Here is a 22544-nt window from a genome sequence, read left to right as displayed (position 1 = left end):
ACACACTCCAAGAGCTCTCTTTTGAATTGAACAGTGTTATTTGACAAGTTTCTCCCTAAAAATCTACGCCACGCCATTCACCCATTACCCAATGAAACAAAGGCCAGTCAACTGTGTGAAGAAAGTGTGCCGTGAGTGTGCACGCAGGATGGCGGGCAGCTATGGCAAACGGACAGTGTGACCCATTATCAGTTGATTAGTGGGCAAGTCTCGCCTTTTCCTGTGAATGGTTCTGTATTTGCGAGCGTACAAACGAGGGAATAACAGCCCCTAATGCACTTTGGCACGGACTTCAAACGGCCGACTGTCAGGAACGCTAATCTTTGTCTTTTTCCCCCCTTCATTCTTATGTTTTGACAATAAAGATAGCCTATCTCATCCCATTACAAGCTGCCCGTCTCCCGCCTTGTCCCCGATATGCCCGACAGCTAGTCCAATAGAGTGTGTTACCCAATGGGACTGCTGGGACACTTTGATTGCACTGCTATCGACCTTTATATTTTGCTGCAGGGAGAGGTGCTACCCTAGTGTTTCCAATCCAAGGTTAATGTATGTGTAAGGTTGTTTCACGCTGTGTGTGTGTGTGTGTGTGTACAATGTACCTTAATAGAAAGAAATCATCATATTTTCTGTATTTGCTCTGCAATACACCAATAAAGTACACTATTTCGTCAAAGTGTAAAATAGTGTGGTGTCCAGACATACTTTCAGTAGCATAGTAGCAGCATTGCATCTTTAAATTCAATGTTCAGGGAGTTGGGGATAGGGCCCATATATATGTATAAACCCTTTAATATTTCATTTTCACATGATTCAGCAATGACTAAATGTGCTTCCCAAGTCATGCATACATTTCTTGAATTGTTTTTGACCCTCTAAATCACAATCTCAACCTCATCGGTCTGAATTTCTTCAATTATTCACTTCAAAAAGTCTATTTTCAAGACGCACTGATCACACACTAACCCCAGACACACACCTTATATCTGGCTTATGTGTCACTTCCTCAGAGGTAACCAGTCTCCAGATGTCCAAGTAATGTTACGGCGACATTTCAGTTCATTTCCTTTTTGCAAAGGAAAGGCAGTGCAAAACAAATCCCAAACCAAATAAGCTTAATTAAAACATCCAACAAAACAAAACAAGAAATGCAAACAAAAATCAAGAGGGAGAAATTAATCAGAGACGGGGTTTTCTTGAACTGAATTTAGAAAAAAATTAGCTGAGGAAATGAACAATAGGCGAGGAAAAGGAATGGAAGAAAGGGAGGGGGGCGGGTGGTGGTGGCGACGTGAAGGAGTGAATGTGTGGACGTCGCTTCTCTCATCCTGATTTGCAGGGTTTTTTTATCTGGCACTTGCATCAGAGTGAGGAAAGCGTGGGCTACGGCTGTAGTGGCGTCGCGGCTGGACACTGCTGACAGACAGGCCAAAATATGGCTTTCTTCTGCTTCTGATTAAAGAAGTGCAACAAAAGGGTGGAGGGATGAAGAGGACAGACGCCCTCGCCAGTCACACCCACCCACCACACATCAGATCGCTCACAATGTAATTCTTTAAATGTAACAAACAGCATCAGAGAGAGAGTTTACATGTGTATCCAAAAACTCACAAAGAAGTTAAAAACATAAGATGATTTTTATTGTTCTGCTCTTAAAACAATGGTGGTTAAAAATTCTGTTCAGAAAATCTCAAACAGAGCATTTAAAAGTAAACAAACATTTTTTTAATCCTTGAGAACAACTCTAAAGATTTTTTTGTCTCAACTGTATCACATTCAACATTTTTAACAACTGTTAAAAATCCTAAGAGTCAACGTGTTAAGTATAGATCCCAAAATGCCCATAAATAATGACAAAAAAAAAAAAGTTCATTACAAACTTTGTGTTCCCAAAAACAAAGGAAATTCCCAGAAAAATGAAATGAGTAAACCTCAGAGTGTTCCATATATATAATACATATAATAACTAAGCGGAGTAAGAGTCTCACACAACACAGAGGCTGGTGTTGGGTTTAAGAGACACTGTCCCCTGCTGGTCAAACCAACAGCTAATAACCTGCTGATACAGCAGCTAAGGCAAACGATGACGCAGAGTCACCAACACATTGATGATGATGAGATACAGCTGATAAACACATCACAATATAAAAACTGACACTGGGACAGATTGCATGGATTGACAATCACATTCGCTTTTCTATTCTAACCCTTCACCCCAGTGTCCAACAAAGAGGAATGAGATGAAAAAATACTTCACAGAAAATTAAGAGAAAGCATATAGAAGATTTCAGAAATCACTTTTGGTAAAGTTAAAAAGTGTGCGTTTACTTATAAAATATTGCACTTCCCCACATAAATTCTTAATAATTCACAGTTTGATTGGTCAAAGGCAGAAGTTCCTCCTAGTGAGTGTCACATGGTGTTCAAAAGTCTTGCATAAGACAAAGTGTAAAGCTTTCATTTTAGTGTATTTCTGTAAATTAATGAGTCATCCTCAGGCTCAGTACGCTTACTGTCATCTACAAGAGTAAAAACCCTGTTTAATGCTCCTAATTCTGCTTGTAAACTACGTTTCTCTAACACTGAGATTATGACCTCCCTCGCATATTCCCTGTGTAACCTGAAGATCCATAGGCAGACAGGGTACTCTGCGTCCTATTTGCTCCCAATAACAACTTCCTGTCATTAACTAACATAACACTGGTGCAGACTGGACCACCAAACACATGGAAGTAAGATTCCCAATCTTAAAATAGTGGTACGACCAAAGAGGGGAAAGCGTGGGGAAGTCGCAGAGAAAGAGAGAGCACTCAATCGACCTGGAACAGGAAGAGGAAATTACGTCACAGTTAGAATGTAATATTTCAAAATAACTCTGCTGACTTTCACATGTGTCAAAAGAACAACGGCTTTCCACTGGATCCTCTTTTCATGAGGCATCAGATTTTGATGGCGGGGGTTGCTCTCTTATTGTCCACTATGGCAGGACTGGCTTAAATCCCTTTTCCCCTTGTACCAGTCGTAACCACGACTCAGCTCACTGCTTGTACCAGTATTTATCCTTGCTGTCAAATAACTGCACAAACTTGGACCCTGATATATTGGTCATTAAACACAACTTCAAGCAGTGCTCCCACTGGACACGGTGCGGGCAGACTCGTCACCTCGCCGGTCTCTTCACACAGGGCGACCTGACCCATGTACCAACTGGCAAAGGGACTGAATTGCAAATGCCTTTAATCCAATAGGCGCACATTTGAAGTGGCTCGGTTTCTAAAGGTTAGGAAAGGCAGTGGCGTGGAGGAAAAGTCACTGGATTTTAGACAGTCCACTGGCCAGGAGGAGTCTGAAGGGGACGGTGGAGCGTGACACAGTTAAGGGCAATCTGTGGAGACCTGCGGAAAAAAAAAAGCACCATAACATCAGGCACAATCACAAGGTGGAGCACTAAACTTGCAAAAATAGTGATTTAGGTGAAATGAAAGTCTATTAATCTTGGAACAAAAGTGAGTTGGGAGGTAATGGGAAAGTGCAGGAGAGCTGCCATGGTGCAGAGATGCTATCTGTGCTGTGAGGAAGGGGACTGTGTGTACGTGTGTGTGCGTTTGGCGTGTCCGTGCTCTGAGCGCTTGTTTGTGTTGGGTGGAGGGGTAGAGGGTGTGTGTGCTGCGAGGGGTCTAGGGCGGTGTGCCTCAAGGTCCCTGAGGGGACCTGACTCTCCTCTTGTCCCTTTACACTTTCCTGAAAGAATTGTATTCTTTCTATCTGAGGAAGAGAGACCAGCCCATAGGGGAACGGGGCCAAAGGTGGAAAAACGTATGACATGGCTGAGCGGCAATGATTTTGGCACAACACAATCCCATAGACTGAAGAATATATGCACGCTAGGGCTGTCGAATTAGAGAGAAAAAACAAAACAAAAACAAAAACAAAAAAAACACACACATTTGAATATAATTTTCTTTGCACTATGTCCATAGGAAGGCACACCGATACAACCAGAGACGTATCTACTTGTATGCTTCTTTTTTCACAATCAAATGTCTGTTTTTTTCCACAATTCAATTATGTAACTGAATTTAGAATACTCATCGACAGCCCTAAAGCATACAAAGTACTTTCACCTTGCTTTTTAAAATAAAAATGAAAGCAGACTCACCGAAGGCACGGATGAGCTCTCTCTGTACCGCCCAGGTGACTGTTTTGATCAGGGAGGCAGATGTGAGACCAGCAAACAGCATGTTGTACAGGAAGACGACGTAGAAGTTCCCCAGCCAGTTGTACCGACCAAAGTCTCCCAGCAGATCGAAGCGGGTGATCCCTAACATGATGGAAAAGGAGCAAAAGAAAATGTTTTACTTGTGAATGAAGCCTGTTGGAGCCAGGCCTCACCTGCAGTTGCTGTATTCCTGGCATACAGATGCCCTCTTGTGGGCATGACTAAGACTACAGGTAAAATGTTGATTCAGCAACTCTCAATGCTCCTAATGTTTGACCCCTGACTAAGTGACATATTTTAGCAGCATTTCGTATTATATTCAGTGCATGACAATAACAGTACAGAGCAACTGACAGTGAGGGTGATGATTGCAGAAGTTTGTGTAAAATGAGATGGAAGGGATTCTTTCCTGTAAATATTACAGAGATGAGTTTTCCTGATATTTTAGAATCCTTTTATACAATTCTCTGTATGCATTATGTTTTGTTTTTTAACAATCCTACATACTCAATAGGCTTCTTTTTTTGACAAATCCAGTTCAAGTATAAAATGCCCTCTTCTCCCTGACAATTGGTCATTGTTCTATTAGCTCTTGAGTTGTTTTAATTGTGTACTTCTCTAATGCAGGATGAGGCTGTTAAGCAGCAAGTGAAGACTCTGTAAATATAGCTTGTGTTCTGGTCTTCACTGTGACTTTATCCCGTGAGATTTTTAAAAAAGTTTCTACCTTGAAGAATAATATAAACCTCAAAAACAACAATTTCATTTAGTTTTCTTCACAGAAATGAATGAAATCCTAAGATATAGGCATATTGTATAAGTATTTTAAAAGTTTTCTTACGATCCTTGTGACCCTGTCTCACAATTTATTTTAATGTTTTGCAGATGTGAGTAGCTTACAAAAAAAGCATACTCTAAGATCAGGCTTTTTTTTTGGTATGTATCTGGAAGTTTTTGTCTATTAAATGTTCAACTCTGAACACTCATGCTATGTCCTTACCAAGTGTGCGTGAAAAAACAGGCAGTGCTGAGCTCAGGATGAGCAGTGACACGCAGTTTGCAATTATCTGAAAAGAACAGAAATATTTTGAGATTACTATGAGGAGTAAACACCAGATTAGATTAGGTTCTGGTTACATCTCACTGTGAGCTAAGACACATGCAAAGGTTAGCTGTCATACCTGTGTGAGGTTGGTGTCCTGTGCACGAGGCAGGAGGCTGGTGAAGAGAGGAGAGCTATAAAAGCCCACCACTGAGGACACCATCAGATAGCTGAAACTCATTTTAAGGACAACACTGGAAAGAAGACTGGTAAACTCACAGAGGTAGTAAATAATATCCAGAAAGTAAATTAGAAATGAGTCAGAGCCAAATGGACAGACAGGTTAACAGAGGTGAATGGGATGAAAGGATACAGGATGAGGACTACTTGAACTGCAGCACCCAGTGAACCGAACATGGAGAAGGAGGCCATCCCCAGGTGAGGGTCCTAGAACACATAAAAATAACAATCATCAGTGTACGCCGATAACTGGCAGTCCGAGCATGAAAGGTTAACAGCTTCTGTCTGTAATCCTCACCTCCATTCCTCTGGGCATTGCAGTCTCATCCAGGAGCAGCTCCAACACATTGAAACAGACCATGAGTACACACATCACCTGAAGAGATATGAAAAGTAATTATACGACGATTAAAACAACCATCAGTGGTGATAAATAAGTTAAAACAGCCAGTGAGAATATATCAGTAAATGAGCGTGTACCGTCAGTGCGAGGAGCATGAGCATGGCCAGTGGATAGCCCAAGTTTCGCTGCCACGGGGAGGCTTTCCTGCGCATTTCTGTGAGGAAAGCGAGAGGAATACAAGGGAAAAGGAACAACAATCAATAACTGTACAGCAGCTAACGTAGCTCTCAAATAGACGCTGGGTCTTGTTACATTGATGCTGCAAAGCTGTTCATTTTCATAGAGGTTCTTTGGACGTTTAACACCTCTTAAAGCTCACCAAGTTGTTGGCTACCTGATTGAGCTAGTGCTAAGCTGCTTCTATCGTGCACACAACTGTAAGTGTTAAAACTTCTGTCAATATGGACACGCTACACATCGTTAGCTCTGTTAAATTCTCAAAAAATCAACCGTCGGCCCAGGCTATTACTTGAAGTTTTACAGTATACAGTGTAATCACAGTCTGTTCAGTCAATCTTACCCAGGGCGATACGCTTGCTCCGAGCTGTTTGGTACTCTTTTTTCATCGCCTCCATGTTCAGCTTGACCCAGCATGACGTTGTGCTGCCACCTTTGATCAGACAACGACACATGACGCAGACATTAAGTCAATCAGTCAAATTTAAATTGAACAAAATGGCAAAGGAGTGTTTTCACCGTGACGCACTCACATTTCAGCTTCCTGGAGAGCGAGTCTTCCTCAAATGCAGTGCAGCTCAGGGTATCTTCTACATCTTCCAACAGCTGAGGGGGATAAGAGACATCAATCAATTCAGAAACTTCAGTTCACAGCCATGAGACAAAGGCTACTCTGTGTGACGTGGGAAGTGTTGTCACTGGGTCTGTGACTCACCCGTGGTTTGACCAAGAGGCTGCCAGTTACACTGAACATTCGGGACAACCCAAAGGGAGTGCATACTGAGGACGGAAACAAACAGACGGTGATATGCAAGTGTCATATTATATACAGTAGTCTGCAGCAAAGTGATTGACGTATACTCACACAAAAGCAGCAACACTCCAAATAGAGAGATGCCTGAGTACAGGTAGGGAAGGTAATACTCCCACAGGTCTGAAATTCAGAGGAGGACAGTGTAAGCAACTCAATTAAAAACTGTAAAACCAGTTGCCGCTGAGGGATCTTCAGGTATAATGCATGTGACTCACCATAGAGGCTCTTCCTGGCAATGTTGTCATGGAGGAGGGCTGATGCCACCCACACAATGCCCAGCACAAGCAGAGCCAGCAGCAACAGCAGCACAACTGCTTCATACACTCGTGCCATAACCCCCTACACAAACAAAGCAAATTCTCTGTGATGCACTCACAGTTAAGTCTTTATTAAAAGGCTCTGGTGTCTACAGATGCCATATGTGAGGGAAGTTATGTACCTTTCTGGAGCCTGCAAATCCCTCAGACTCCGTGAAAAAGTAGGCAAAGGGCATGAGGAAGACGAGGGACAAATTGGAGAAAAGGAAAACTAGGTTCCACAATCCTGGCAAGAGACAAAAAGAGTTGTTTAAATGTTATTTTTCAGTGCCAACATTCATTAGAGATTAAACTGCAGTGAAGCAGTACTACTATCAACCACTGGGAGGCATAGTTCTGCCACACTGTAAATTCTGAAGATTTTTTTTTTCTTCAAATCCACTCATGCAGTTTTTACAAAGATTCTAACATTCACCAGTGCTTTCCTATTTGAGATTTGGTACCTGGTAGTGCAGGCATCTCATGTACAAAAACTAAGTCCTTGCCACAGCAACCCAGACTCAATTCCAACCTGGGGCCCTTTGCTGCATGTCCTTCCTTCTCTCTCCCCCTTTACATGCTATCATATCAAATGAAGGCAAAAATGCCCCCCCAAAGATCAATTAAAAAAAAAGAGCACACTTACACACTTTTTGTGCTGACATGTTTGTACAGTACATTGGATATTGCATTTTCCTCAGTTCTACAATTGTATAGTATTACGGGATTGAAAATACATTAACATTTTTAACATTTACAATATTTTTTAAATAATTATTTGGATTATTGCACAAAAAGCTCATGGTCTTTTCAAATAAATGCTACACTAACACTTCAATTCACATCAGTTTTGCCATCTAATGAAAAGTGATTGATCAGGCTAGAAAATCAGTGATTTGGGCAGGTGGGACAGTAAATGACGAGCAGTGTTCAGAGTAAGTTGTTAATAACTTACAGAAACATTTTGTGCAATATTCCACCTTCTCTTCCCCTTTCGCTTCCCTTTTAAACACACCCACACAAACATACTCAGCCAGTCCTCAGTCCTGACAACTGTGCTACTATAAAGGATAAAGTTTACAGACTAGGGGGTTGATTAACACATATTTTTAGCATCTGATACATTTTTTTTTTTTTTTAATATCTGCTCATGACAGCTTGTTTGGTGTTTGTCTTTTTCTATTTCTGTGTGTGCACACAGCCCTGCAGTCTTATGCTCTTTTATGGGGACTGGCAGGGCGTTAACTGTTTACCTATGTTAACTAGCATCAGTTGGCACAGACTTTTAAACTATGAGGACAATGGGATTTGTCATTTTAAGTACACAGGTGTGAACAATTATGCAGTTAAAGAACACGTCATGAATCAAGTAGACTTTTCTTATGACCTTTCTTAATTAAAAAAAAAAAAAAAACGTAGAAGATATTGGTGAATGAGGCCCCGTGTAATTAGCCTGGAGTTGGACGGCTTGACTGAAGTAAACAGCAGCAGTTGGATCATTAAAAAAAAACAAAAAACACAAATAACACACTGAGCAAGGTCACAGCCACTCTGTCCATAGTAATTATCTGTTTGGACACAGGCCTGTGGTGTATTGATTTGGATGTTTTCGATCCTCAGTGAATCTGATCTAGTTTCAGACAGTGATGCCTTCTGCTGCTTTTTATGATTATCAACTGCTTGGTTTTGTCAACTAATAAAAACAGCAAGATGTATACCGTGGATAAGAGATCCATTGAGCCACTGCATGTAGTAGCTCTGTGGGAAGGTGAGCAGCACCTCATTGGACAGGATAGAGATGGGGAGAAGGAGCACAGCACACACTGCAACAGACAGGGTGAACGTACACAGCCACAGCCTGGGAGAAGGAGAGAGACAAGCTATCAGTGAATATTTGAGCTTATCCGCACAGCTCAGGTGAAAGGCTAGGGTGGCTAAGGTAATACAGTGCCAGCGTGTCGGGGCAAAGGGTGGAGTGACACTTAAGTGCCCTCGTCCCAACCAACAACCACATAAACACACACAAGACAGGGCAATAAATTTACAACCAATTGGTCTCGGGCCCCTCCACATGTCACGCTGACGAAGGTATCTGTCAATCATTCACGCAGACACTAATCCAAGTCAGTGATTGGGAACAGATTGCTGTGGATAGGTTAATCATTAGAGGTGTTCACTTACGCAATTTTGTTGACGGTGGCATCTTCAATATCATCTGAAAGAGTAGAGACATAAATAGGATTTCATCTTTTGTTTGTACAACTTGCCACAGACATTAACAAACCTATTTGCTGTAACTTTGTGACTGATGTAGGCTGAAAGGGACATTTCACTCCAAAATCAAAAATGAATATTTTAACTCTTACCTGTAGTGCTATTTATCCATGTAGAATGTTTTGGTGTGAGTTGAATATGCTGGACTAGATGGCTTGTGGTGCTAAAAGTGCCAAAATTGAAAAACACGACAGCAATATCCCTTTTCAGAAATCAGGACCTGATTACCCAAGATAATCCGCAGACCTTGTTGTGAGCAGTTTCATGCGGGAACTATTTTCTTTGTACCAATCTACGCCTGCCAACCTTTTCAGCGCACAGAAGCAAGTGTGTATCTACTGCGAGCTCACATAGCACCACTGAGCTAGCTAACATTACAGCTCAGCCAAGGACGCCATAAAGGTTTACATCTCATGCTGTCACAGGCATACGCCTCTCACATAAGTCTGGCACGTGTGGTTAGAAAGAAAGAAAATATTTCCTAACTGAAACTGCCCACAAGAAGGTCTGTGGATTATGTGGAGTAACCAGGTCATGATTCCTAGAAAGAGACATTGCTGTTGAGTTTTTCAAATGTATTTTATTAACATTTTTGGCACCACAAGCCGAGTGCCATCTAGTTCCATTATATTTAAGAGAAGGCAGACATATTTATCTCTAAAACTCTGCATATCGCACCAAAACTATCTAGATTAATACAACAACACTACAGATAAGAGTAAAAATATGTATTTTTGATTTTTGGGTGGCTTGTCCCTTTAAACACAGGTTATTTTGACTGCATAGCAAGTCTGTGTTGGTAAAAGCTGTCTGGGGCAGTGTGTGTGTGCACTGTATATATGTATAGGGGAAAGGTGTAATAGAAGCAGTCCATATGAGGATGAAAAAGGTCTCAGTGGTCTCAGATTGGGGAGTGAGTGGGGGGTGAGCATGTTGGGAACATTTTGTTCAAACAAGAACACCACTCTATTAAAACCTAAATTACATACGCTATGAGCAGGAAACTACAGAGAGCAAAATATTTAGAGTATGAAAGGAAGCCATCTATAAATGTTATGTGCCCAAAACACTCTGTTAAACCCCCAAAAACTTCTAAGTATTATGCAACTTTCTGTAGATGTGTAAAACTATACCATGTGAATTGCTATTCTTTGCCAAGCAGTGTTCATCACTGTGCAGGATACTGTAAATTGCTCTTATGCAAAGGTTGCCGCAGCTCTTTAATAATAAGGTAAAGCCTGAGGAGCAGAAACCAGTTCTTGATTCCTTATTGTCAAAAACAACTCCATAGAGACGTATTGCACAATCTGCATGTCGCTGCAGGGCACAACTGTTCTGCTGTTGTTGATGCACAGACAACATTTGTAACAGGGCGCTAATACATCACAGGTCCTTAATAAAAAAAAGGGAGAAAAGGAAAAAAAATAGTTGGCTATGTTCCAGGTTTCAGCCCAGCCCAGCCACAGTGGAGCACACAGACCTGGCTATTTGGACATCCTACATCTGCTTCCAATAGTGGCAAGTTATGGGATTTGTTATGTAACTGTCAGCTCAGTCACCCCGCAGAACTTTAAACATTTTCTCACTCTTAAAAACAGAGAACATATTTTAGATTCAAATGCACAAGGTATGTTGCACTTTTGCAAATGCATGTCAGCTACAAAGTTGACGACCAAAACATTTTTTTTAACTTTGTTCCAGCTGTCAAAAATTAAAGCCAGTAACTGAGAGTACTGACAGATTAAGCTCGTCTCATGATTTTGTTTGTACAGTATGCTTGTTGGGAAAAAAAAAAACAAAAAAACATCTCGTCTGAGATGTTTCTGTCTGAGTATTGGGGCCTGAAGCTACGACTCAGTTTGTCTTGTAGCACATTCCTCACCGCCCCTCCACCATCCTTATCCACAGGGAGACTGCCTGAAGCAGTGGTTACATGTTACAAAACATGCAGGAACACATTGCTCCAGCCAAGGTCCAGAGGTTGAAACTTCCAGTGTTTTAACCTCAGCTATGTTTACATGTAAGCAAACACAGAAAACCTCTATTATTCAAATCTAAAATATCTATGCGTAATATCTTCTTCAATAAAATAATTTAAAAGTATGATTAAGGTTTGTGAAAATGGCGATATTCATTTTATTGCTTGAGCATCATCTTGCTCTCAGATGACCCTGTTGCCTTATGCATCCATCTACCCCCCACACAGTATAAATATGGGACCATTTACTCAAAATAAAAAGAAAACAACGTGTTTGAACAACACCTGTGCTTGCTTGAGTGTGGCCTACATACTGTGTGAAAAAAAAAATCCAAACACCAATGTAATAAGTAGACTTGTCAACACCATCAATTCCCCTCCCGGCAATCCTCCATGATCCTTTGAAGGAAATCTCTCTCACAAAGCAGCCTTTGTTTGCTGTACCTGTTAAATCCAGGACAAGAGCAACTTAAAAACTCACCTGTGACAAACTCTGCAGCCTTCTTGAAATGGGTAAGTATGAGGTAGGACACCATGTAAAGGCATGTAAACAGGAGTACACATATCTGCAGAGGCGACAGACAGAAAAAGAGATAGTGTTATGTCTTTCACTTCTGTACACATCTAATCGCATAAAGGAAGTGCAGCTTTGTAAACAAACCGTCATGTTCTGCCTATTACTACTGATGAGCAACACATGTATCTAGGTTGGCTGGTATCTCTGATTTAGTATGTTGTGATAGATTTTAAAAGTGGGGGTGGATATGCTGCACAGATACCAAAAACTTAGAAGAGATAGAGAAGGCACAGGGAGAGGAGATGACATGCATACGGTCACGTCTGCAACAGATTTGTTCCTCACAGAATATTCTGACAGAAGCAAAACAGGCTGTGTGTTGCTACAAATGCAAACCGCCAAAAACATTCACGGTTCTGCCAAGGTCAAGAGAGACAGATGGAGTCTGAAGATTACCGATTTATTCCAACAAAGAGTGAAATGGGAAACAGTGATAAACTAGGAGGGATTAAGGGGAGTAAAAGAAAGAAGGGTTAATACCAGTGACAGATAGCGCCCCCATACTGCATGTAAAGATCACTGTCTGACATTACACTAAATCTACCCACAAATTTGGGCTTAATCTATATTCACTCAGCAATCTGTTGTCTGGCAAAGCTGTCAACATTTCATCCTAAAGCCTGAAGTTAATGCTTGTATGAACAAAATACAAAACATCAGAAAACAGTGACCTTAATGAAACTTAAATTAAAAAAACAAAACAAAAAAACAGATAACCTTGAGTCTGCATCACCTAGTCAATGCTCAGACACACACTCAAATATTTCTCAACTGTGTGAACCTGTCGGGACAAAAAAAGGTGACGTTGTCACAGCAAACAAACTGACAGACAAATCTCAAACACATCCGTGCACAATGCCAAACTTGAAACTTGTGTTTCAAGAATGAGTATGATTAAACTGAGCTATACTGCCAGTCCTCTCTGCCACTGAATATTGGGTGCTATGAACAGGAAAGTTTCTGGACTAACCCAGTGAGTGTTCAAGTTTCACAGCTACTGTCCCAAGTACCTCTCTTAGTCTCTTAGCAACATCCCCACAATACCTTCACGCCAGAAAACAAAGTTATTTCATGGACAAATTTACTATTCAATCATTACACCTCATTAAAAACAACATTTAAGGCCTTGTTGTCAAAATTAAAATAATCTACTCTGTTCAGAGGCATTTTAGGATACCCAACTCTTAGCTAGTCTGGGTCAGGTCTATGTTGTTCGCCATTAAAGCACCACCCTCCCTTCCAAATGATGCGAATGCACCATTGTCCCCACTGGTGTTGCTGAATGTAAACTCACAGGGTCAACAACATCATCAGGATTTATCCACTGTGGATGAAGAATTTCTGTGGTAAGTTTCATGTCCATTCAATCCATTCAACAGTGTTGGACAGACAGATGAATGAAATGATGATGCCAGATTACAAAACATTTCCACATGGCGACTCAGAGGGTGCCAAGTAAGGGCAGCAGGATGAAGAAGTTTGTCCCTGAGGTAACTTCAACAGCAAACAAAAAAGACGGAGAGGCTCTCAGGAGCATAACAGCATGTGACAACATACTTAAATCGGTGCAAACATAAGCACATGTTCACGGTAAGAACAAAGAGCCTAGAAATCAATTATTTCTAAGCATCAGGTTTCCATTAAATTGACAACAGTCAGTCCAATACGTACTGTGAGCAACATTAAGTGCCGGAACAGTTGAGGACCACGTCAGAACTCTTCATGTTGAGACAGAGTGCATTTACATCAGTGTGTCTATTATTCTAACTTCATAACAAAAGGGTACTTTAAAATGGATCACTGGGACATATGGTGCAAAATAAATGGGGTTGGGATACAGGCTTACACCCCTCCTCCTGCGTCGTTCCAGGAAGTGCAAGATGTTGACCCACTTAAAGATGGAAACAAAACCCTTAAAAGAAAATACAAGAACAACCCACAAACTTGCCTGATATCACACAGAACTGTCAAGTCTTTACACTATGTTTCCATCTTTAGTCTGACACTGCCTACACTCTAACAAATTTCCTTGGGGGAGGGGAATTTGATTTTCCCTAACCAGTTACCAGAGACCAACATATCCACCTGAATCTGACATCATTTTAAGTCCACGCTGATGTGTAGCCACGCCAAAATACTTGTTACGCTGGGATTTTAAGAGTGGAGTGGAGCAAATTAAAGCAAACAAGAAAGGTAAGGTGATACTGAGACGAACACCCTGTTGGCACTGTGTATCTTGTCTATGGACTATTTCATTCAAGCCCTGAGGAGCAGTGCCTGGCCTTGAAGCCAATTTTACATTAGTGGATAAAAGTGGAGCTACAAAGACTGGGCTTGCCACGTGATGTTTGGGGCCAAAAAGACCTTTTCCCATAGACTTACACTGGGGAAGAGGTGGCTAATTTTTTTGAGCATCACAACCCCTGCAAAATGATTTGTTTAACTGTCGGTATTTCATCCATTCCATCCGCTAACATTTGGAAAGTCTACAAGAGCCGCACAACTAAATAATTCTGTCCCTATTCCAGAGGAGGGCTTAACCGACTGAATTGGCCGAGCTTGGCCTCTGCTAGTCTCCACTGCGCTTGTTCTATGGGCCTCACAATGTGAAAGATATGGTTAATTTCATAATGCGGAAATCAAGCTTTTGTTGCTGAATGCGCCAATGAGCAACTTTCATAGGAATGAACAGGCTGCCTCCAACGCCGTATCCAGGTCTCCTTAAACATCCATGGTTTTGTTGCTAGTCTGTTACTAGGGCAACAGCTTTGGTCCCTGTTTGCTTCCTGTTAGTGGCTACATTAACAAATGCAGTGTCTCAAATCGCATACTTCTGTACTTACACTTAATATTTTGAGTGCATAAGCGCGTTCACACTGAGAAGTATGGAAAAATGCAGTGCACTATGAGTACCCGGATGGTGCACTCAAAACAGTCAAGAAGTTGAGCGTGGAACTATGGACACTTCTCGCCCTTAATGGTCGCCATCTTGGCTACGTAGCGGAAGGGGAGGAACCACTTTTCAAACTGGAAATAGTGGCTGAGGACTGTGTGACCGTGAACGTCTCTGCATTGTACAAATACATGTGTTTTTTGCACTAAGCACCACTATACCGTTGTCAGGTATAAGCCAGCAGTATGTTTATTGTGTTAATTTAACAGTCTGTAGTGATTTGGTACCGCGAACGATAATGCGAATGCTAATGCTAGTTTGCTAACTAGCTCATTTGCGGTCATCATTTCCAGTGAGTGCACAACGGCCGTGTTTGGTTTGAGACAACACTACCCTGTCGAAATTTGCGCACTACTCCAATGAGTACATAGAGCACTTAGTATGCTACATGGAAGTGTACTAACAGAAGTATGTGATTTGAGACACACAAAAACATTCAAACAGGAAATACACTTGGATCCATTTAAAATATTTATGTTGTCAAGTTTAAAACAGTATATAGAGCTTGTCATTGTTATTATTACTTCTCATTGGTTCCGGTGTGCTGCTTGACAACTGCCTTTTCCCCGCCAACGGCTTTGATTGGCTAATAGTTCATACCCCCAGGGCAATTATTGGATCAGTTTTTATTTTAACCTAGAAACAGCTGTTTTGTGTCACCATGCCAGCAGAGTAGGGTACCAGACCTTGGAGTCTGGACCCAGGCAACGTATAAGTCCTCATCTCATCTGTGCAGATCAGTTTTAAATAACAAAGTACCAAAAGTTCACGTTAAACTGCTCAAATTAGAAATCAGGTTTCTCTTCTTCATGGTATCTATAATAATGTTTGACAGCTACTATTTCACTGGTAAAGCCCCAACATTTCTACAATAACAAGCAAATATAAAAGTCAACCACATTATGTAGTCACATTTTGCTTAGACCTACCTAAGATCACTGCATTATGCCCAACAGTTCATCTGTTGAGGAGTACAGTGTTTTACTGTGTAGGTGGGGATGATCATTGGTAACATACAAGCTGCATCACAAACAACAATGGACTGTACCTAATCAGCTCAGTGTGCAAAAATGTTCAGTTCTGCAGTCTAATTTGCTCTGGTTAATCCAACAAAAGGAAAAGTAGGGAACAAAGGATCGGTTTTGGCTGAGGAAAAAAAACACTGATTTAGTCCACATATGTGGGGACACGTGCTGATTGGCAGTGTTAAGAGCTGGCAGCACATAGCAGGCCACCAAGAAGAGAGTTAAAAGGAATTCAGCATCCAGAGGGGGACATCTTTGTGCTGAACACAAAGCCCCGGAGATCAGAGTTCACTCGGAGCATTTTAAAATTCACAGAGTGACCTAAACATCTTTGTGCTGACTCAAGCGAAAAAACAATGACGCTCACATGTTTACACATCTTGCCTAACCTTGTAGTTCCTGTACTAACTAAAAGGAACGGGAGGTTGGCAGTGGCACAGCACCTTCTTGCAAAATGTCAAGTGGACTCCCTTAGAGTGTGTTATTTAAGGGGCAACCAGCCTCCTGTCCAGAGAAACACGTAGGCAAAGCATGCAACCTTTGTTTATAATTAAGAGGATAGATTTAGCAAGACCTATTCAAGATTTATTCAACAGCCAGAAATAACTTTAAATGTTGCATGAGCAAAGCCATCCTAATCTAAAGAGAAGGTGGGCAGCTGCGGTACATTGTGTCGGGTGTTTTGATTATTATACAGGAATGTGTCATGCAATATTTGATAGCTTAGTGATATGAGATTTCAGACAAGCACAACTGAAATTACAGTAAGATAATTGCATCCTTGAGAACAGAAAATGTTTGACAGCAATGTGCTTTAATTTGTTTTCCTCCGACAACGAAGCCATAACATAGCCTCTCCTTAAAAACTAAAATAAAACAAAGTAAGAAGCAAATTTGAATGCGCTGACAAAATTACAGATCATTAATATCTCAAAATTCTATAGAAAGTGATTTCTAAGACACACATTTGGATTAGATAACGTGGTACTCAAACAACTTTTCTCAGGGTGACTTGATATCTTAATTTGTGCTGATGCTGAGTGCTCCACATCTCTACTTATCGTGACCTTTTATTCAGCCGATCATTGATCCTTCTTGATCCCTTTAGGCTTATGGGTGTGCACTCCTGGCTCTCACATTTACACCATCTCACATAAACAAATCTCTTCAATCTACACCTGGTACACTTGCCACATGCTGTGATCTAACATGATTTACGATGTTATGTTAGGCCTTAATTAAAATGTTTTGAGTGATTAGCTGGCGTGTCCTGTTGAGCCAATGTATGAAATATACACTGCTTGCTTACTTGGTGTTGTTTGTTCCAAATGAGGAATTCAATGTTATCTATTCACATTCTGGAAAGAGTTACTGTTGACTTGTTGGACTTGTTGGACTGCCGTGAGGCTCCTGACCAAAAGCTGTACAAAGCCAACATTTCCATATAAATACTGCCTTTTTTCCTGCCAACCAAGCACTACATTTTGACACTGGTCTGTGCTCTAACAACATATTACACAGATCACTATGATTATGTAAATGAGTCTTTCTGTCTTCTGAGCACTGACGGATTACTGCAGGCGCTCTTCTTGCCTTGGCAATGTTTGTCCTGTGACTCCCCCAAATAGTTTTATAGGTCATCTCAGCCTCGGATAATGAGAATTAATGTAACACATGCCATTTTATATATCCAGATGGTTTTCAAATGCATTTGAAAATACCTTTAGCCTGATTGGTTTCTGGATGCTCAGACAACCAAGGTTGAAGGTATTTGCAGTGTGTAGGTTTAGATCAGTAATAGGTCCTTTTCATGGCAGACATTCTGACAAGTCTTGGTAGAAGTGTGTGCAATAACATTATAAGGGGAACTTCACCCATATTTCAAAATCATGTATTTTATTCCTATGGTCTGTAACAGTCTAAAATATATTAGTAAAAACAAACAACTCTCTGTTGAATCCAAAAGCTAGAGTGCTAAAACTCAAATTTGTTATATAATAGTGTATAAAGTCTGGAGCTGCTCCATAGACAATTAACTGGGAAAGAAGTCCTAGATGACACTGAGAGCACCCTCGGGAATGCTGAGAATATATGGGTACATTTTTTGTTTCAGTACTGAGAACACTACAATAAAGTAAAGCTCATTTGGGTATAAAACAAAGAGAACGAACATTCTGTGTGTCCACAAAACCGTTTATGGAGCAACTCCAGACTTAATGCTTAATGACATTACAAGTTTGAGACTTAATTCTCTGGTTTCTGACTTTGAGAAATATTGACTGACCTTTCTTAGGCCATGGAAATAACACTAGTATTCTTTATTTGGGTGGTGTTCACTTTTGATGATGGCTGCATTCCACTTAGGGGAGGCCCTGGTATTGTGCACGCTAGCTCACTTGAATAGCTTACTGAGACACTTAATGTAACTGAGTCATCGTTGATGTTCTCAATTTCACCTGTGCTTTTTGGACTATAACAAGTCAACATGTCTGCTGGGAAAAAGTCTTTCGAGAATATCTCATTTCAAAACATGCTTGGTTTAATGAGATGCCACAGGTTTTTGATGTATACTGTACAAATTAGTTTAACTTTATATGAGACAGCTCTCTATTTTGCCCTCTTTGCCATCTTGTTTTCATGTTCTTTTTTTATTTATTTAACCTCTCTTTAACCAGAAAAAACTCTTGAGTGTTCTGGCCAAGACATGCAGCAACATAAGTTACAGACAGACAACACAGAATAAAAAAAGGTAAAGCTCTAAAACAAGCGATATTAAACACAAAATGAAATTACGACAAAGAAAAGCCAAAAAACTATGTTAATATGCCAGAAATGAACCATTAAAACGCAAAAAAACCCGGCAACTACACATGATTACAAAGACCAGCTAAGACACACCATGACATTGGCATATCGAAGATTGTGTACAAAACCTGCAACGGCCGAGAGGAACCAATGAGTGCAATTGTAAGTCCTTCTGCAGAAGACTCCACATATAAGAAGCTGCACATATAAATGCTCGCTTGCCAAACTCTGTACGCACCCTCGGTACAGACAACAAAAACATCTTCTGTATTAAAAATGCTCAGATCAGAAATGTTATATTCAAAAACTTCTCTTATTCTGCTATTGCTGTATCCACCTATCTATGGTATCTATCTACCTGGTCTTTCAGTGTGACAAGTGTTTATCGTTTGGATGCTTTACTATGCAAAATACTACAACTGTATCTACACGTGCTCTTCCATTTAAAATGCGCTGACCAATGATAAGCTCAGCCCAAAGCCATTAATAACCAGAGATGCAGGGGCAGCTGACCAGCCTGACGGGGAGCATTGAGGAGAGATAGTAAGCTGGAGACTCGAGGCCGGCCAGTGGCTTAAGAAGGGGGTGTCGACTAATAGCATTAGGTCTGTAGGTGAAAGGGACAATGACACAACAAGGGCAGAAGAATTCATATGGGCACTTTAGGAGCTTCTGATTTTAGGTTTTTTCTACACAATTGAAAACACATGTCTGCAACTACGAGCATTACCTGACATGGGATTGCCTAGAGGACACCTAAAATGGGCAGACTGATCTAATCAGAAACAACTTTAACAAGGAAATAACCTACAGAACTAAAAAAGTTGAGGAGCCAAAGCAGTTTTAAACACACCTTAAAATGCCTCAGACTATTTTGCTCTGGCTGTTTTTATAATTTAAAAGTGACGTCACAGCAGAGATGTTGATTTGTCATAGCAATAAAGGCACAGGTGCATCTAATGACACTAACACTAGAATACTAATACAATACTAGAGCCCTGCAACTGGGACAGCTAAATAAAAATGGTGTTATTAGATCCACCTGTGGTTTAGCTGCTATTACATGTAAAAAAGGTCCTCTGGCTTTCCTACTTAATTTACTCCACCCTATCATTTGCTGTTGTAATGACTCAGTCTCCCAAGGCGATCATTCATTTTTATTTTACATAATTCATCTATAAATGTACGCCCGCTGCAGTTTCTGCTCATCCTCTTATACTACAGTACTAGTACAATGTGAGCTTTTTCTTATCTATTTACAGCGGAGCAAAACCAGGACAAATTGATAAGTCAACCACTGATTCCAACACATACAGCAGAAAATATATTGTTTGACATTGTCCCTTATGTAACACTGTACCAGAAATATCTCCAATCTTAGGAAACGACCTGCCTGTGAAATCTGATTGTACTTTTGTAGGGTTAAAGGTCAATATCCATGTGCCTTGCTGTAAGGGAACTGGTCTTTCAGGCAAGTCTGAAGTTCAACATGATGTTGCACAAAGCAGAATCAGCCAACAGGCAAAAACCACCGCAGTAAAAGTACAATGCATCATGAACTGTGTGGTAAAACAGAAAAATGTGTGAAGTAGGGTGTGAAAAACAGGAAAATGAAGATGTGAAGAGAGTTGCAGCTCTTTAGAAACTCATAAGGAAGTGGCCCAGATGCTGAGTAAGCTCCTTGATATCTCTGAGCCTCACCACTACCAAATGACCAGCTGCATCCGTGCAGTGATTAACGTCTGTACAGAAGCCAACAGCCACTCAAACATTAAGTTATCCACAAGTTAAACTTACTGTTTCAGATACTGATGCTTAACGCTGAAATATGAGACTTAGAGAACTTAATAAGAGAGTTGAGCAAAAGCCAAGTCACGCGAAACAAACACTTAATCGACGTGGCTTGTTTGTCGTGATTAGGTGGCTGCTTGTATTGTCGGAAGCGACCCCTCATATGCATATTAACCGACGGTTACATTAGCGCAGAGTTACTTACTATGGTCTCCCGGACGCGGTTGTGGAAAAGTTGCTCTCTAACCGACACGTCGTCCATTCTCCGAAACCATAACAGTGTCCCCAGAAGCGCTGAAGGGGCGGAAATGGTTAAAAAGTTAAAACTCGGGGCATGTTGTTAGTAATGCCGTGGATGTGAGGCTGTCCAGCCCGGGTGCATTTAAACGGCTGAGCTAGCTGCTGCTAGCTACACTGAGCTGTGTGATAAAAGACAAACAAGGAGGGGTCGCCGGGCGGGGGGCGGGGCCACACTGAGCGGAGGGAGCTCACAGTGACAGGTAGCTGTCAGTCATCACTGTCATTAATACACTAACGTCATCACCATGAAATGTCATTCATATCCAAAGGTGTGTATGTACATAGTAAGCATATCAGAGATGCCATTTAAACACTGAGATGCTCACGCACTTTGGAGCGTGTACAAGTATTTCATTGTTAGGTGCTCCAAGTAAAAATAGACAAAGAACACATTTACATGGCCAGATCTACTGATGAACTGCAACACACTTAAAGAGAGAGTTCAACCCAAGATCAAAAATACATATTTTCCCTCTTACCTGTAGTGCTGTTTATCAGTCCAGATTGTTTTGGTGTGAGTTGCCAATTGTTGGAGATATCAGCTGTAGAGATGTCTGCCTTTGCTTGAATATAATGGAACTAGATGTCACTTGGCTTGTGGTGCTCAAAGTGCCAAAAAATACATTTAAAAAAACTCAACAGCAATGTGTCTTTTCAGAAATCATGACCCGGTCACTCAAAACAATCCACAGACCTTGTTGTGAGCAGTTTCATGTGGGAACTATTTTCTTTCTACTGAACTACACCAACCACATCACTGCACAGAATGCATCCAGTGTTAGCTCACCCAGCACCATTGAGCTAACCAACATTATAGTACTGCTGAGGACACTACTAATCTTTACATCTTGCGCTGTCACCAGCACCAGCCTCTCGTCCATGAGTAGATCAGGCGCCATCTTGTCATCCAGTATCTAGGATTTACTTTAAATCTGTGGAGTAGATGCACACTTCCTCCTGCGCGGTGATATGGTTGGTGCGTGTAGTTTGGTAGAAAGGAAATAGTTCCTACACAAAACTGCTCAGAACAAGGTCTGTGGATTGACTCCACTACAATTCTATAAAGGCTTTCATTTCTTGTTACATTTGCTTTTAAGTCAGCGGATGATTTTTTTTCTTTTCTAAAATGCAAAAGCCCAAAAACTGTGATTATGCAGTTCTGTGTGTGGTTGTTTGTCGAAGCGGTGCTCCTGTACCTCTACCTCATGCATGTGCTGCTCAGATTGGGCAGCTCATCAGTAGAGACAGGGGGAGAGGAGAGGTCAAGCTGTTTCACATTTATGATGGTGCTGTGTATTAGAAGTTGAATTAACCCAGCCTACAAATTATGACTTGTTTACTTGCTTTACTTACAAATCAGTGCATTCAGTGGGTTGTTTTACATGGATACATAGCTAGATCTATTGGTGAACTGCAACACACTTAAAGAGAGAGTTCACACAAAATACAGATTTTTCCTCTTACTCCTTTTTTACCTGTAATCAGACCTCCTCTGAAGATGGTCTGAGTACAGTTTGCTTCAAGTCCATGGTACAGCTCGCTTAACCTGTGCCTTGTGAACACAAAGTGTCACGAGTCAGTGCATTCAGAGGGTTATTTTAGGGTGTTTTCACATATAGTCCTTTTTAAACAAATCGAGCTCAGTCCTCT

At 41.0% G+C, this 22544-nt stretch overlaps 1 protein-coding gene across 1 annotated transcript; it reads right to left on the bottom strand.

Moving 5' to 3' along the window:
• Positions 1-1618: 1618 nt before the first annotated feature.
• Positions 1619-21022, bottom strand: lmbr1l (limb development membrane protein 1-like). The gene is made up of 17 exons (XM_033629710.2): positions 20800-21022; positions 11925-12009; positions 9373-9406; positions 8910-9049; positions 7335-7438; positions 7111-7234; positions 6947-7015; positions 6797-6861; positions 6615-6687; positions 6425-6514; positions 5982-6058; positions 5800-5877; positions 5635-5708; positions 5401-5491; positions 5220-5286; positions 4160-4321; positions 1619-3395 (listed from the first exon to the last, which is right to left on the bottom strand). Exons 1-17 carry the CDS (start codon positions 20854-20856, stop codon positions 3310-3312), a joined length of 1476 nt encoding a protein of 491 aa, XP_033485601.1. The 5' UTR covers positions 20857-21022; the 3' UTR covers positions 1619-3309.
• Between the last annotated feature and the right edge of the window lie 1522 nt (positions 21023-22544).

This window comes from Epinephelus lanceolatus, chromosome 8 (genome assembly GCF_041903045.1).
Source record: "Epinephelus lanceolatus isolate andai-2023 chromosome 8, ASM4190304v1, whole genome shotgun sequence".
Classification (NCBI taxonomy): domain Eukaryota; kingdom Metazoa; phylum Chordata; class Actinopteri; order Perciformes; family Serranidae; genus Epinephelus; species Epinephelus lanceolatus.
Note: the sequence above shows the minus strand (reverse complement) of the source record. Positions and strands in the feature narration are given on the sequence as shown.

Coding starts and splice junctions, on each gene's coding strand:
- lmbr1l (XM_033629710.2), bottom strand. CDS start 20,856: ATGGACGACGTGTCGGTTAGAGAGCAACTTTTCCACAACCGCGTCCGG. Junction 5,709..5,799: donor CAATGCCCAGAGGAATGGAG/GTGAGGATTACA, acceptor TATGTGTTCTAG/GACCCTCACCTGGGGATGGC. Junction 5,492..5,634: donor GTTCAAGTAGTCCTCATCCT/GTATCCTTTCAT, acceptor AATGAGTTTCAG/CTATCTGATGGTGTCCTCAG.